Source organism: Vanessa atalanta, chromosome 4, assembly GCF_905147765.1.
Source record: "Vanessa atalanta chromosome 4, ilVanAtal1.2, whole genome shotgun sequence".
Lineage (NCBI taxonomy): Eukaryota > Metazoa > Arthropoda > Insecta > Lepidoptera > Nymphalidae > Vanessa > Vanessa atalanta.
This window is the reverse complement of record NC_061874.1, coordinates 1,832,409-1,850,033: the sequence shown is the minus strand read 5'-3', so window position 1 is coordinate 1,850,033 and position 17,625 is coordinate 1,832,409. Positions and strand designations below refer to the sequence as shown.

Below are 17,625 nucleotides of genomic sequence, written 5' to 3'. Positions count from 1 at the left end.
ATTTGTTTTACTTCTGTTGTAGTGGTAGTTCTAAACATAAATAATCTTTGGTTCAAATATATACAGAATGCTTAATAGTAAGTGACTTATTAGTGGGGATTTATTGGTCTCCCAAATAAATGGCAGATAATCACAAAATAGGAATTCTCTAAATACTGTCACATAATATTCTACATTAAATAATCAACTTACATTATTTATAAATGTCGTATTGACAAGTAAATCAAAAGTATATTAATATTAAAATAATATAAACTTATAATAAGTGTTCATTAATTATCGACAGTTGAAGTAATTAAGCCTCGTCGAGTGTTTTATCATTATTTAAAAATCAGAATGATTTAAATACGTATAATTAACAATGATTCTAGTGGTTTGAACTTGTCAACACGTATTGTGAACATGTGTAAATAGTGTTTACCTTTTAGACGGTACATGTTTAAGGAATACGCGTATTGTTTACGCTTGTTCTATTGATCTAGGACTCCGTGTGAACAACATAGGAACAAACGTTGCTGAATTTCTGGAGAATCGGTAAAGATTGATGTTGAACTTTAATAAATAAATAATCAGACCAAATATCACACGATTTTTTATTTTTTTTTATGTCAGAGGTGGCAAACGAGCAGGAGGCTCACCTGATGGAAAGTGACTACCACCGCCCATGGACATCTGCAACACCGGGGGGCTTGCAGGTCCGTTGCCGGCCTTTCAGGAAAGAGTACGCTCTTTTCTTGAAGGTTCCCAAGTCGTATCGGTTCGGAAAAACCGGCGGCGAAAGCTGCTTCCACAGAGTGGTTGTTTGAAATTGAATTCTGCGTGTATAAGTTAATACTAGTCAAAAATAAAACAAAATAGATGCATTATAAACGAATGGTTTATTTTATAATAAAATTAACAATTATAATTAACGTGATAAAATATTTGTACGAAATAAAGTTCCTGAACTCGCGGTCGTTTGATGGTGATACGAATGTGTTACGTTATCTTTATATCCTTATGCTGATGCTGTGAAAAAAAAATATAAAAATAAATAATATTAGTCAATTTCAGTTATTATTAAATAAAAAATATATTAACACTTTTTACTAGATAGATACAAAATGTAGCTTAAGTGATCATCGTGGTTTCAAATATAGGCAAGTAACTTAATTTATCGAGTAGTTGCTTAGTGTTTATAAGTAATCTCGTTATCTCATTCTATGCCGGGTGAAATCTCCTTACCAGAAGATCTAACGAGAAAAACATGAGACTTTTTTAAAATAAACAAGTGACTGGTGTTGGCTTTTGATGTACTTTTTTAAATATTGCTAGCCAATTTTAAAATTTACATTTTAAGATTACAAATGAGTATCTATATATATTTAATTGAACTCAATTACATATTATACTTTGTCTTGAAGTGCTCGCTGTATATTTATATACGGTTACCGTTTTAAAGCCGACTTCGAAAAGGCAGGATGTTATTTTTTATTTTATCTTTATTATTTGTTTTCATTTATTAACTCACCTTGTACTGGTGGTGCCGCAGGCGCTGGTGCGGGAGCTAACAAAGAAATAAGAATGGTAAAGAAATTGTCAAGTTTGTCAGGTTTTTTTTTATCTTAATTCATTTTTTTAAATATAAGATTAAATAATGATGACCAGATAGGCTGGGACCTTATTCTATACACTGAAATACGAACTATAAAAAATATCCTTGTAATAATATATGTATGTCAAATATCAAAATATTTTTACTCAAACATTTTGCGATTTTAAAATGGGTGATTTACAAGACCCTTAGAAATGTTCGTATTCGCGCAGATGTTTAGTGTAAATGGAAAATTGCGTTATCACTCAACTCGTACTTGTTGAATTTGACAACCAATTTGCGTTTGATAAAATATGCAAGAATAAAAAATGTAAATAGATTTGTTACCCGCAGCTGGAGCAGCTGGAGCACCAGCTGCAGCAGGTGCACCAGCCGCAGGAGTCGCTGGAGCGCCTTCGCCCTCCTATAAGACAACATACAATTTATATAATACTTGACATTTTAATATACAGTGCTTGTGAAGCATATAAGACTTAGTTTCCATGCACTATATTTGTTTTAATATTTAAACAAAGAAGAGAAAAGCCAACACACACTAGGCAGCTATAATATACAATGCTTGCTTGATATAAAGTTAAAAAAAAAAATATTATAACCTCCAATTAATTAATTCCTAGTCTTAGTTAGTCCCAGAATCGACACAACACCACCTCTTTAAAAAAGTATTGATGAGAAGGCTTGGAGCTTTTGTCCAATACATTAGACATGGTAAAATAAAAATTAATCCTAAAAGTGAATTAACGAAATAAATACTTCTCATTTATTTCCATACTTTATACTCAAGACCAATGCATAATTCATAATTGAATGCACTAAACGGACTCCACGCTGCGACAGTAGCGTGAACAAATTATTTAATTTATAGAAGCCAGTTCAATTAAGCCGCTATGAATATTAATATATTTTATCAATGAGCGAGTGTCATTGGGTTTTATAAATGGTTATAAATTAATATATAAACATTATGAAATAATTGGCGATTTATTTCAATTATAAAGTTTCCAATTTAATTTTTTTATCGTTATTTTAAGGTCAGAATATTTTTGAAGATCTTCAAAAGACGAAAATTGACAACGATTTTAGCTACTTGAACTATTGTCTAGTTACAAAAATGAGTGAATAGTGTTTACGTTTTTAGATACGTTTTTAATGCCAACTCTACACGGTTGTCCAACATTCCAAGATAACACCAATCTGTCCCAACTCACGGTCGATCGAAACAGACTCTCCATACTTTTTGACTTCATTCACTATGTAGGACGTTGAAGTGATAGGTGCTTTTGCGCTTTGACATTGATGTGTGGAGGGTTTGTTCGTGCAAGTCAGCCAACTCCTTTGATCTGGGAACGATTTACCGCTATCGGGGCTTTCCTGCGCCAAACGATCCAACATCGTCACACATTTACTATTCACCTCTTTACACGTGAAGGGTCGGACAAACAGTTGGGATGTTGGACGATCGTTTGGAGCCGGCATAAGAAATACGCGCGTTGTGTACTCATGTCCCATTGGTCTAGAATTCAGTGTGGACAAAGTAGAAATAAACGTCGGAGAGTTATTAACAAATACGGAAAATTTCCAAATGAACATACCTGAAAGTATTAGAATTATATATTACATTATAATTATATAACTATGTATCTATCATAAATAATGTAAATTTTCTAGCGGGCAAAAGTTAATTTTGCGAAATCGTTTATAAGCATAACACGCAGAAGCTTGTTCAATAAATTAGGTCTTTGAGAATATTGATTTCTAATTTTGGACATATGGTGTCCATTATAATATCTTATTTAGTAAAATGTTAAAATATTAAACGTCAGCGATAATAAGCAAAATATTCCAAAGTATTTTTTTCCGTACTTACCTTGAGTCTAAATTATAAAGTTCGTGTACTGTCTCGATAGATTTTCGTAGATAGTTTGGGTTTTGTATGCTTGAAATACGATATTAATTTGTTTCTGCAGAATGTCTGACTTCAACTGATGTAATTATGTAATAGTATGATTATTTATGAATGTAAAGTATACATATAGACAAATTAGTCTATATATGACCGGAGATCCCAAGGTTAAAATCCGAGGTCGGGTCGATAAAAACTTATTGAGTTTTTCTATCGAAAAAAATCTATGTGGCTGGCCGGAATCTTGAAGTTGGAAGTTTGTACACTCTCGTGTAATCGTCAAGGAAGGCATGTAAAACTATTACTGAGTACCTAACTTATTTACGTATATGTTTTGTACATGATCTATTTAGATAATGTACAAAACATATATTTTTTAGTTCCCATAACTTTCATATTTTCATAATGAAGTCTTTAACCGTCTAGGCATTTGGACTTCTTCGATAAAAATAATGGTTACCGGGATTATAAAAATAATAGAAGTTATTACGTACCACGTGATAGTGATAACGCTGTGTGTAAAAATTGATTTGAAATATTTATTTAACCGTACACCTAAATAAATTTTACAAATGTATGCATGTAATAGACTGTTAAAAGGAAATCATAGTCTGTTGTAGTTCTTGACCTTAACCGAAGGAGGTAAGTTATATGAGTAGACTATTGTGAATTAAATAGAAAATAAATGACCGAAAAATAAAAAAATAAATTAATGTATGATTGAACGAAGAGGTGACGAATGACTGGAGCGAATGAAGGAATAGAACATACTACACAGACACGAAGTAAATTGGGAAAAGGTTAAACGATAAATATATATTAAACAACATATTATATTTAATATGTATAACGTTACCTTTAATTACTTTATTAGGCTTTAATATGCATCTTATTATCCCGTTCAATTAAGAGGTGCTGTCATAAAGTTATTCGTAGGTATTATTCATACATTGTACATTCGGCTTAGGACCAAACCAACCAATAGACCAATTTACCGTGCGGCGCCTTTTTGACATTCATATTCAGCCACAGTTTATTTTCCATATTTATAATAATTGGATTTTACTTATATTATGTTTACGAGTATTTATTTTATTTGATTGGTATATTTATGTGTATGGGATTTCATTACTTACCAAAATTAAATGATGTACTGCAATTTTTCTCTAATAAAATATATACAAACCAGAACAAAAACATGACATTCAAAATATAATACATATACATTTATCACATATAACTGTATATTATAATATTTTGCGGGTATATGATTTTCTTTGTATTTGGTATTATTTAAATAAAATCATACAAAATGAGATAATTAGTACAAGGAATCATGGCAACGAGTTTTTTTTTTATTTGACAATAGATGCAAGAAAGGGCAGAGGGATTAGGATTAAGGGAAAATGACATCGCACTCGCGTAATATAATACAGAAATTAATTTTATTTAACATATTATTAACTTACAAAAACATTATTTATAAATAAATAATTATAAAAATTGATCATCGAAGTGTCGTCAGAAAATACATAAAGAATGGTGAAGGAATTTTATCAAGGAGAATTGAACCCTATGTGGGGGTAAAATCGTGCTTGAAATGCATTTTTGGTCAGCTGTTACAAAGGTCACATAAATGTGGTGGGAACAACACTTCATGCCTCAACTTCCTCCTCCTTTACCTTCTGGTCTCCTGGCTTGCCCTTGGACCAGTCTGGTTTTTTCTGTAAAATAATTAAAAAAAAACTTATTAGTTCTTTGTATTTTACCGTAGAACATTAGCACCGACAGCATGAAACTACAGTCAACCAAACTCAAAGGCGCTGTCGACAATGATTTATAAAGGTCTGTAAGCAATAAATCTGCTTGTTTCAAACTAATTTGTACAATCTAAATATGTGTGATATCTATCCACAGATTTAAATTGTAGATAAAATTGAGCATATATTTATATACAAAATATGTGTAGTGTATGACAGTCATTTAATTTAAAAACGAAATCAATAAAATCGAAAATAAATTGTAGTACTATAATACACTACAAAGCGTTGTCATTAAAACAAACGCCTCTAGAAAAAATAATAGTAATTTCCTAACAATTCAAAGACAATTTCATTTAATATAATTTTGAATACGTTTAAAATAAAGATCGAGGCGTTTGTTTTAAGATCTAAATAAGCCAAACCCATACTTATAGAAGGATTTTTTTATATATGTAATTCCATATCTCATTTCGCGGCTAAAATGCATTGCGGGAAAAAAGGGGAAAATTGCTACCATATATTAAAAAAACGTAGTATACAATACAGTAGCAATTATGACTTTTGATAAAATAAATAACTCGATTAAAGCTATAGACCTCATAAATTACCAAAGTGCGAAAATAATAACAACGAAGTAAGCTAAAAAATAAATAAATCTCGGTATATAGCTTAATCTGCGCGAGTGCCAATAATAACGCCCGATTGACTCACAACACAATTTGGTCAGGATAATTTAGACAAAGGGAAGTCAGAACCATTATGTGTTCAGCAAATTCGATTTGAAAGAATGTAAAAGCTTATTACAGCATCAAACACTTTAAAGCGGTGATATTTTATAAGCTTGTGAAGGGTAGGAAAATCTATATCGCTATCAAAAATAAAGCGTGCTCCTTGAAAAATGTTCATTTATATTGCTGGTTACATTCTCAATCTTATTCTGAAAACAAAATGTATGGAAAATAATGATCCAATTTCAATCTTTAAAAAGTCGTATTACTTTAAAATGGACGGAAGATTTTTCAATTTTCGTCCAATGCGCATATTCAGGCACATTTTTGAAATTCGAATTATTTTCGAATATTTTTTTAAATTGTAAATTTTTTGATTGGAATTTACGTCAATAGTACACAAATTGGTATAGTATGGAAGAGACTAATTTTGTAACTATTAAATACTGATAATTTAACATGCGACCTTTTGCATATTAAACGATTAGGTATAAGAGGATTACGAATACTTTTCAGAAAGTGAACAGCAATATAAAATACTCTTATAAGCTGTGTAGTCTTAAACTGTGCCGGCGGCTATGAAGTGTCAACACCTAATAAAAATTCATACAAATAAATTCGAAAAATTCAATAAACCAATAATTCTACTTCCTGTAGAAAATTTTCGAAACGAAGAGAATCTACGGAATCACTTGACGACATCGTATCTCGTGTCAAAGATTTCCAATAGATAAAAAGTAAAAAAAAAAAAACAAAATTCCATCTTAAAAAACATTTGCATCGATTACATTATATATTTTATATTACATACTACGTGAATTCTATCAAAACATGGCTCTTTTTTACAAGTCGATCTAATTACCTTGGCTCCAGCACCACCCTGTAAAGATCGTACTCATTGAAATTCAACTGTTACAAAGTACCTCAAAAGATATAAAATAAAACACCTTAAATAAAGCCGCCTTAAAATATATTATTTAAAATGATTCAAATGAAAAATGGCGAAGTTTGTTAATCATGAAATGTGTTAACATTAGCATAGAAACGATAGCTTGAATCAGCCCTGAAATCATAATAAATCAAGATTTGCGAAGCTGTGGAGGTAATCGTTTGATATTTATATAAAGACTGATAACTTTGGCTTAAGCGGTAGTGGGAGGTCGTAAAACAAAACGTTATTGACACAATATTCACAATTCGTAGCGCAAAGGGAAGCTTATTTATACGCTCGCTTCAAACTGATCTCACCTTATTTCCCTTTATATTTGAATTTTATGGGAAATTTTAAAGCCAAAATAAACGATATATATAATTTATTAAAAAAATTAATTTATAATTAAAGTAAATAATTCATCAGGGATCGATGTGATGGAAATATTGTAACAGTAATTCATGCGTGAAGCTAAATCACTTCTTTCCGATAGCCCAATCAGCTTTCTCTGCTTTCTTAGCCTGTTGGAACATTATGAGAAAATGTACTGGATTGTTTATATGATAAACAAAATGTATTATGTGTCCTTTAAAATCTCAAGAGGAACATTTCGTACAACGATATTATCTGTTCTATAGATATCTACTTCAATCTAAATTGTTAATTTTAATGGAAGTAAATCAGGTGCATCTAAAGCTACCATCTTAACAATGTTATAGGTCATGAATTATTAAAAGTACAATTAAAACTAGTGTTGTTTGTCTAATTACCATATAAATAAACAAAGAGTTAAAGCTTACCACAGATAAGGTTCTAAATGTTGTTTAATTTGAAAAAAAAATTATATGGAAATATTTTTTTTTATAATTTAGTCAAAGTAAGAGCGAAATTTGTTAATGAAATTCAACGATTCTCCGCATATTTACCTCTTTGTCTTCTTCTTCGAGGGTGAATTCCTTCTTTTTGACAACCTTCAACTGGTTACGGAAGTTGAATTCGGCCGCCTTCTTCTGGAGCTTGGCGAATTTGTTCTCATATTTGGACACCTTCTTGAGTGTTGGTTTGACGCTAAATAAACACGACACATTGCATTAAAAGGTAAGTAACACATAATCGGAATAATAATTAGATCTTTTTTATCAAATTGAAAGATTTGTAAACAGAAAATTTGTATTTAAATGTCAGTAACAATACCCTAAACATCACAAATAACAGTTTGTAAATCAAACATTTTATAATAACCTTGTTAATTTATCTCTAGAGGGAATTAATGCAAACAAGAGGTCCTTGTACTGATATGAATCGTTAATTTATAACCGTTATTACGAAACCAGTTAACTCTATCACATTCAAATATTTAGTTAAATAAATTAATTCATTCTATTAATGTGAATAATACCCATTGTTTGAATTAAAATGATGGCTTAAAGCTTGAGATTAAATTATCGCTGAATTAATTTTGTAGGTATTTTTGCTGGTTGAAGACGATTCTACCACAAACATTTACCAATAATTTTTATGTGTTTTTGAAATTATAGTTCATGTCCTGCTCGGTGGTAATATATATATCGTAAAGAAATCTCCACCTCCAACCTTGCTTACGATTGCGTGAATGTTGAAAATAGAAACATAAATACCATCATCTGGATATTATTTATGAGATACGAAAAACTTATACCTACATCGCCAATAAGATCTGATCTACTCCTTACTTAATTTTTGTTATAATTTTCACTTTAAATATAATTTTATGAAACTTAAAACTTTAATGACTAATTATACTTACAATTTTCCTCTGAGGTCATTGACTTGGGAGTTCAGGTCAGAGATCTGGTAAAATAATAAATGTGTGAGCATGAATAGAAAAAATCACGAAAAAAACCTTATGTTTCTCTCGTTTCGAAAGCTTTTGAAACGTTATATAATTACCTTTATTATTGGAACAAGTAAGCTGAAGTGTGTCAGTATTATAGAATACAAGTGTATCATAAATCATTTCAATGACAGATTGTTTAACTACTAAAACTTAGTAAATAAATAAGTAAACTATACAACACGTAAAAACAATTAAATTCGAAGGTGTAACAAAACATGCAATACAATAAAAATATTTTAGAAACATAAAAAGCGCTAAAATACAAAAGTAAGCCTTAAGAAGTAAAGAGGGAACAGTTATCCATTAACTAGTTCGCAAAAAAATACAGATTATTAATTCAAAGCATAGATCTACATAGGTAAAGAGCTGAGCGTAGATTAGGCAGTGTTATTTGCGAGCTTGTAGAATATTTATAATTAACTTTTAATGTGATATTCACAGAAAATCTTCGATAATATCCATTACGATCGTATTATCTAATGCCATTGCTCTTCGCCTAAATATATTTTACACCTCTAATCACTAAGTGTGTATTCTTATCGTGCATTTACCCGTGCCCTGTGCCTGGTAGCTGGTCGCTTGCAGTACCTGTTCGCCTATGACACTATGTGCAGGATATATTACATGTGAAAAAATATCGCTAGCAATATTCTACATCTTCGTTGCCTCGTAATAATATATATAGTTTACACTTACCAAATGTTCATAGAAAATTGTAGAACAGTTTTAAAAATGGAAGTCCAACATTATAATTAGAAGATTACTTCTAATTTGATTCAAATAATGGATATATGTTTGTTGTAGGTAATCGCAATCGAAGTTGTAATATATTGTGCACTCTAACACTAAATTCATAAATTACAATGCATTAACGGATCGTGTAACATCAGTTCACCACACATACAATTAAGTACAACGTCGTTGCAAAGTGTATGTATCAGAGTGACGGTGCAAAATCGATCGACTTTTATCTGTATGTATATGTATACATAGTATGTAGTGTCATGAATTCGTATGTGTATATTTCACCATTCCACACAAGAAAGTGAACATGTATCCGAGTGAGCTCCACTATTTCGGACTCGACAGGATTAGGGAAGGATTTTTATCGACCACAGCATGGCACTTTCAATTTTAAGCACTTGGTGTCCAACTAAAACATAGGGGTCTCACAATGGTAAGAAATAACATATATCTCAGCGACCGAACACGCAAACAGTTCGCGCGGAGTGTAACGGCACATACATGAATTGTTGGAGATTTGGAACAAGAAGTTTGATTTACACTTTGCACTTGCGTGTGCCAATAAAGGAACCCGTCCATCGTTCCAATTTACATCGGTAACTACTTGTTATCATAAAAAGAGAAAATTCAGTAAGGCCACTAAGCTCGCCATCACACATGAAGCGTCACACGGTCAAGGTTGGTAAGTACTCGATTTATCATTATCGAATATATTAAAGTGCCATACTATAAGGGAAATTAATTGGGACTCTGAAGCCAATATCTAAACATTAATAGTTTTCTACGTCATGCATTAAATAAAGCTTTAACGTTTGAGTCAACAACATCGTTGCATGACTCAGCTAGTAGAAGGTCCTCGCATCGAAAAATCGACTAAATGTTACCGGCTTTAGAACTTGAATATCCGATGGCGTTGAAGGTGTATATGAAATCGAGATATGAAATCGACGATGATTTAATGAATGTTAAGCGAGCATGCAGCTGGTCGAGCCCATCTGTGGCGAATGATTGCAGTGTTTGTTACGCCGATGGCTATTACTGGCGTTAGTGTAGTTAATCGTGTAAGCTCCATGTCGGATGACATCACCGTTGAACGCGGCAAAGATCGATTTTGCACCGCACGTCTTACCGTGGCTGGTAAACCTCGGCGAAGTCCGCGCGCGACAACCCTCTACTTCACGCTCAGGCATACACCTGCTCTACGAGTACACCACTAACCCGCGCCTCGACCGTTATTTACAATCCAACAGCAAACAACCGAAAACTTACAAAGCATTATATCAAAGTGTAAACACGATTGTCACACGCGTACGTTTGTTACAGAATCGATGACTGTGATATTCACAATGGTCACAAAGTATTGGTCAATACCTCATAATCTCTTTTCCTGACTTCATGTTCCAAATCCCACTTCTGGCCCTCACACACATACAAGCGGTCATAATACTCCTGTATTATTCTCTTGAGCATTGCTAAAGAAAAAGGAAAGATAGATTATTTAGCCGGCACAATGAGCATGGGCATCTGTGTGAGTAACCTGCGTTTGTCGACGGAGCGACGTGTGCATGTGTGCGGTGAGCCGTACAACTATCATGTCATGTCGTAAAAACTAAATCATTATTAACTCATATCACGTCATACGCATTCCCAATCCTAATATGCAGTTTACCTCCAATTTCCTAATTGCGATAGCTCGTTCTAGTTCATATTTATCCCCCTCAAGGTTGTATATTCTGTGCCAGTACATTTGACATATCGTCTGCAGTTCCGCTAAAGAAAAAGAATCACATTTTAAGGTTTAGATAATTTTGAGCGTAGCGCTATCCGCCTCTCGTGTCGTGGGTAGTGTAGATTCTTAAGGTATTGAAGCGTAAGCGAAGCTACATGAGAAAGTAGATGGATCAAATGGGCTTTTTAATTTTTTTTAATTAATTGTTAACTCGATGAAATTATCTACAGCTGTCATCTATTGCTCCATTCGAAATAACGAGACGATGTTATTTTAGCGAATTCAAAGATTTATTTTGTTATCCACATTAGTTAAAGTATATTTATTTTCAGCTGCCTAAAATGGTAAAAATGAGTCGGCTGTGAAAACAAAACATTATCTTTTTCTAGTCACATTGTTGGCATAAACTACTCAAACGTAGAGCGTAATACAAATTGTTTTTCGCCCAAACCAGGTCAGACCTCAAAATCTCTGCGAGCCACTTCCATCTCGTGGTCGTACTTCTCCTCTTCGAGCTTCGCGATACGCTGATGATAACCGGTTATGATGCTCGTGAGAGCCGCTACAAAATCAACCAATATTACTCCCGCTATCTAAGCTCACCGCCTCCCCTAATGGTAACCGTCATCGACAATGCTCGCGCGTATTATGTAGAAAGTAAGTAAAAGTGTAAGTCTTAGATAGAAATTTAATAAATTAAAAAGGTATGTCAGTATTGGCGTGTGAGTTCAATGACTACAGCTTGGAAAAGGAAGACGCAATAGAAATTAAAGGCCATTTAGATAAACAACCTATCAGATCAGCGGATCGCACGATCCGATGTTAAAATAGACGAAATATAGAAACACGCACTTCGACATCACAACGTTAAATTAAATAAATTATGGTAAGTTTTGTAAGTTTGTCAAAATATAGGGCCTTTGACGTGGCTCGTCTCGCTACCTCCATATCTTTCCTCTTAACGATGTATTCCAGATCAAACTTTTCGTCTTCGAGGTTGGCAATGCGGGTGTGGTAGTCTTTGCAAACCCTCTTAATAGTATCTATAATTCGAATACACAATTTACATGGGAAATAGTGTTGAGATCACAAAACGACCTGCAAATTGCCATAATGTGTAGTGTATTTCTTATGATATTTTTGAAACTGCTACATACATTGATGTAATGGTTTTCTGTATTTGTACAAATTAATGGTTCATTAAGTGATACGGTATTGACTCTGGTTTTTGTAATAATTACCTTCGTTTGCATCGTCAACGTTCTTGGGTTTACCGCACCTCTCTTCGATGATACGCCTTCTCTCTGCTGCTTTGCGTTCCTGTTCTTTCTTTAACTCTTCAGCGGCTTTTTTACGCAGGAGCAACTGTTACACATATTCATATTTTAAATAAACTATATATTGCGACTCTATATACTTACAGAGTCAAATGTGTGTGACACGTACCCTAAGCTTCTTCTTTCTCTCGGGGGTCATGAAACCTTTCTTCGCCTTCTTGGCCTTGGAGGCTTCCTCCATACGCTTGCGCACCTCAGCACGCTTGCGGTCGATTTCGGCCTGTTTGGCCTTCTTCGCCTAAAGATATTGTGATAGTAATGAAATTGGATATCATATGAAATTATCATTTCAATAAAAAAATTTGAAATCGTTAAAAAAACCTTTTAAATTAACAATGAATATGATTAAATTTAAAGCAAAATTATATAATTTAATTTTATATATTTTTTAAACTTTGATAGAAATTGTTATATTATTTATTGATTTTATTTAAAGAAAATTATATAGTATTAGATAAGTGTTGTCAAGTTCTTCTGATTCTTCTCTACTTTACCTCCTCGAGACGCTTTTTCTGTAAAACAAATAAAATATATTTATAATTTGTAAAAAACGTGTAAAATTATGTAGTGTGCATTTTGTATTTTATGGTGCAAATTAAGTTATGTGTAATTACGATTATATAGCTATTAACCGCAATTATATATTTAAATTCATTCCTATATACTTTGCATTAAACGTATTAGTATTGATGTGCACATTTTTATAAATTCAGCGTTCATAATTTATAATAAGAAAATTGTGCGAAAACATATAATATATTAACTGTTATTTACGTACATATATATTTATATCATTTAAAATATTAAGTTTTAGTGAGTTTAGATCGACATTTAAGCAGTTATCGAACTTCGTCCTGAATCAACTTACATTTCTTTCGATACATATGTATATATATTATCATTCTGTAAAAAAACTATTACAAAAATTATCTGAATATTGAAAATAATTTCATAGAGATATTTGTCAATTTTGTAACGACAAATGATCATGAAACAAAATTAAATTGTTTCATATCGAATAATAATAATATTCGAAGAGAATAATTAAATTTTGATTTTGGATTTTTAGCCGAGTCGATGTGCACTTTGTCGAGTTCATTTATCCAAAAGTCGAACGCTGTAGACGATGCAGGAAATACCTACTTATATATTATTAAAAAAAAATTGTTGGCGACGTCTAAAATAGTTCGTTTTAGTTCGTGATGTAAAGTAAACATGTGTAAGTTGTTGTTATTTGTGTTAATATCTTACCTGTGTCTCAAGGAGTGAAATAATTCAATACTGTTGGATGTAGACAGTGGTAATAAGGTTGATAACATCCAGAAGTCAATCGCAGACGATGCAGAATGGAAATGAAACAGAAAAACACACAAAAAAAATTAGCATTTTATTGTAATTTTTTTTAACAGAATACTATCAATGTTGTCCCGTTTTAAAGAATTACCAATATTATTTTTACCCCTAAAATTAAGCTTACAACTTATGCTAGAAGTGAAGGACAATAATCTAAAGTATTAGGCTCAAACCTGCGACATTTAACTTCACTAGACGATCCTTAAACTGAGTTACACATCTTTAATCCAACAAGAAAATTATTTCAATAATAATATTAGAGATCTTTGTTCTATATCTTATCTTAGTCAAGCTAGAATATGACTTCAACAATACTTCCTTTCGGTAATACGATGTAAAGTTAGTTAGATTCCATGTTTGATGCATTCAGAGTATTTAAATCAAAGGGTCTGTCTATAGACGTGGTCACCACTCACGGTCAGATTTTACAAATTTTTATTTTATTAAATCATAAGATAAAAAATATTTTTAAATGATTTTCAATTTCATCTCTGAATTTATTAAATAAAAGGAATAAGAGATCAATTTTCAAGTACTAATTTCTGAACTACCTATTCAATCGTTACTCTACAATTTTTACAGTTGCAATTTTATAAGAATTTATTTTCTATTTCGCTCGTGAAATGTTGGAAACCGACTTACAAAATGCTATTTCTATGCTATTCCTATCCTTTAAATATTGTTATTATTTTTAGTGAATGTCGCATATAATTTATTGACATTTCATTAACGTTTTCTGCCGTGCGCTTAATTTTTTATCTTCGAGAATAGCTCTACTGACCTCAATTACTTTTCGGTACAAATAGTATGAAAAATCTTACTTGAATTTTCTAGAACAGGGTATCATAAATATTAATAACAAAAAAAAACAGTTCTTACCTCACTTCATCATCCGCCATTTTGTGTTTGTTGTTTGAGTGTCCTGCAAGAAATAACAATTTTTTTTATTAAATCAGGAACTGCACCCGTCACATCGTTTATAAGGAACGATTTAATTTCAGAATTTTAATTCTAGAACCAATATTTATTAAAACAATTATTTTTTATCAAGTCTAATATGTTAAGCCCAGTCTAAAAGTATTAAGTCACACTAAAAAATGTGTTGTAAGTATTCGCATACATAAAAACATAAGTCATGAAACTAAAAGCCGCTGTCATAGTATTATTATATGTATAAATTTTAACTTAACAGAGCATTTAAATAAAGTAACTAAGCTTGTTCAGAAGTATTTTTATCGTCTGCAGAATTGTTGGGATATTCTCAGAAGAAAAATCGTTACTAAAATGTTTCCCTTAAAACTGACTTTCTGAATATGCTTATAATTTCCACCGGGAATGTTAAAATTTGAATATGAAATCCGAGAAGTAAAATATTTTCTTAATATTAGTTGATATTGAAAATAATATATATTAATTCAATTAAGTTTAGGAGTAACTTTTGATACTAGCATTACGTGCCATTTTATAGTTTTAGAGAACACAGAATTCGTGCTAAATTGTTATTTAAAACTTCCTGGACAAATGCCAAATTCCTAGACTAAAACTGATATTTGATATTGGCGAAGATATAACGATCTGCATAAATATCATGAATGTGGCCAACCACTAAATGTCTTTTAAAGCGATTTCAGCATTAAAATTACGGCAGGGCATTCACATTCTAAATTAGGTCGAGGAAAAGTCATAATATGGGCCAGTGTGAAAATACATTCATTTTCCGTTCACGTATATCGCCGCCGTAAACGTGTGCCGTAATTAGTTTCGTGAGAGTTCGGGTAATTTCGCGCGCTGTCGTCGCTGCTCGGATAGATCGCACGCGACTGAAATAGGCTGGCGCGCACTCCCGCGCATCCTAATTTGGTCGCAGTCGGTCTTCTTCAATTACACGCGGTTCAGATGTAGCCCTTGACGGACGCGAAAAGTGTAATAGGATATCGGTTTATTTTCAACAAGTTATGCTATTTCTTTCGTAGTATAATTTTTGGAACATAAGATCTCAAATGATAAATAAAAATTAAGATACAATTCATTGAAATCTAAATAAAATTAAGTTAAAGTAAATTAAATTAATAATTCTTCCGTAATAAAATATAATACTAGTTTAAAGTGGTTAAGAAAATTATTTATAAACAAAATAATCCCTTTTAATGCTTATAGAAAATAGTTGCTTATATGTATGTATATTTATTTAAAAAAAAAAATTTAACGAGGTCAATGTAATGAGGTGTTTTATCGTAAGTCTCAATGTCATGTCCTGAAGCCGGATGAGACATTAACATTATTTGATCTATAATTATCCGTGACGTCACATTATCATGTTTCATATTAATAGACGGGATATTTGGAACGTATTTTATGCAACTCCGATTATGTTAGTTAACTCGTCTTCCCGATGGAGTTTATTACGAACGTATGGTATCACATATATACACACAAGAGCCGATGCATCACGGCGATCCATTACAGAAGACGTTGATATATCACTTCACTGAACGATAGATGCACTCAGAAATCTTTGCGCATTGATTTTAGTTAGTAAAAAGTTAAACTTCACGGAAACTCACCTACGGCAAGAAAAAGAAGATGGCCCTACTGATGGTTCAGCCAACACGAGTCACAGTTGCTGACTGGCGGTCCGCGGGCGGCAAGGTGCGGCGGGCAATGAGTGGGCGCAGACCCCGCACTCCCCGCGCTCTCCCGAACTCCTCCGCATTGCTTCGAGACTCGACATCCCCCCGAGCTCCTCTGCTTGCGCACAGACATTTTTAGAGCAGTGTCGTTTTGACACCAACACCGAAATAACACAGCATGTTAGCTCCATTTGAAAATTGGATATCTAGTAAACACACAGATCGCAGGGTCGCTGCGAAATAATGTAAGAAATATGACCGATTGGTTTATATTACAGCTTATAGGTCAATAATGGTCAACCAAAATGCAATAATTTATTTATCTTCGTCGTGTTTGTCCTTACATAAGAGCTTCGACGGTTTCCTGCATTTATAAGAATAATTTGAGAAATGAAAACACTTTCCACGTGTTTGTATTATGTAACATAATATGAATATTTAAGATGAAAAATTATTTATTTTTATAAATGCTAAATTTGTTTATATTTTATAAAGAAATTTACTTTTAATGAAACATTTATTCATCCCAGTGGAGTTACAACGTACTAAATTTATTTTCTGACGCGAATCTGACACGGTTCTAGTTTTTGCACACAGCGATTGTAATCTGTGGCACTATTCTGTGAGAACAAGTTCAACTCGAAACTAGACGTAGAACTCGATATAGATATGTAAGATGTACAAAAAAAATCTTTAAAGAATAAATGAATAAAAAAGCAAATAATTATAATATTGTAACACTTAAGTCAATTTTAAGTAAATAGTATTTAATAAAAAAAAACTTTTTTCAAGTATGCTCTAACAACGCTTTTATAGGATTTAATCAAAAGTAACGCTGTCACCGATTCAAAAAGTGGATTATATCAAAAAGACTCGGTAAAAATATCAGTAGTTACTCTTTTCGTCTACCGAAATACAGAGGCAACTATATATAATTCCAAACATTATATCCGTTATGGCGATGAAGGATTACGGACCTCCACGCTCTTTTATCGCCTACTGGTATATTACTGTATTACTTAATAAACCTTCTTCAT

General features: G+C 32.2%; 1 protein-coding gene and 1 long non-coding RNA gene across 18 annotated transcripts in view; both read right to left on the bottom strand.

Moving 5' to 3' along the window:
• Window positions 1-859: 859 nt before the first annotated feature.
• On the bottom strand, window positions 860-16,650 carry LOC125077740 (troponin I). Of its 17 annotated transcripts, none has more exons than XM_047689769.1 (13): window positions 16,523-16,650; window positions 14,843-14,880; window positions 13,100-13,117; window positions 12,715-12,843; window positions 12,510-12,633; window positions 12,211-12,311; window positions 8,706-8,749; window positions 7,846-7,987; window positions 6,851-6,868; window positions 5,180-5,221; window positions 1,922-1,997; window positions 1,511-1,546; window positions 860-1,008 (listed from the first exon to the last, which is right to left on the bottom strand). In XM_047689769.1, exons 2-13 carry the CDS (start codon window positions 14,855-14,857, stop codon window positions 998-1,000), a joined length of 756 nt encoding a protein of 251 aa, XP_047545725.1. In that variant the 5' UTR covers window positions 14,858-14,880; window positions 16,523-16,650; the 3' UTR covers window positions 860-997. The 17 variants fall into 17 exon arrangements, with proteins under 17 accessions (XP_047545725.1, XP_047545727.1, XP_047545726.1 ...); XM_047689771.1 differs by lacking the exon at window positions 12,211-12,311 and adding an exon at window positions 11,730-11,830 and having other exon boundaries at window positions 16,523-16,641; XM_047689770.1 differs by lacking the exon at window positions 12,211-12,311 and adding an exon at window positions 11,209-11,309 and having other exon boundaries at window positions 16,523-16,641.
• Window positions 16,646-17,625, bottom strand: part of LOC125077747 — a 33,257-nt gene continuing 32,277 nt past the window's right edge. Inside the window, exon 3 of the long non-coding RNA XR_007120773.1 lies at window positions 16,646-16,703. This is a non-coding gene — a long non-coding RNA (uncharacterized LOC125077747). The remainder of the gene's footprint in view (window positions 16,704-17,625) is intronic.

What these genes read in the sequence shown, in the direction of transcription:
- LOC125077740 (XM_047689769.1), bottom strand. An exon ending in CGTTGACGATGCAAACGAAG is followed by an intron (nt 12,312 to 12,509) that starts GTAATTATTACA and finishes TTCGAATTATAG; the next exon opens with ATACTATTAAGAGGGTTTGC. An exon ending in TTAAGAGGAAAGATATGGAG is followed by an intron (nt 8,750 to 12,210) that starts GTAGCGAGACGA and finishes TTATTTTACCAG; the next exon opens with ATCTCTGACCTGAACTCCCA.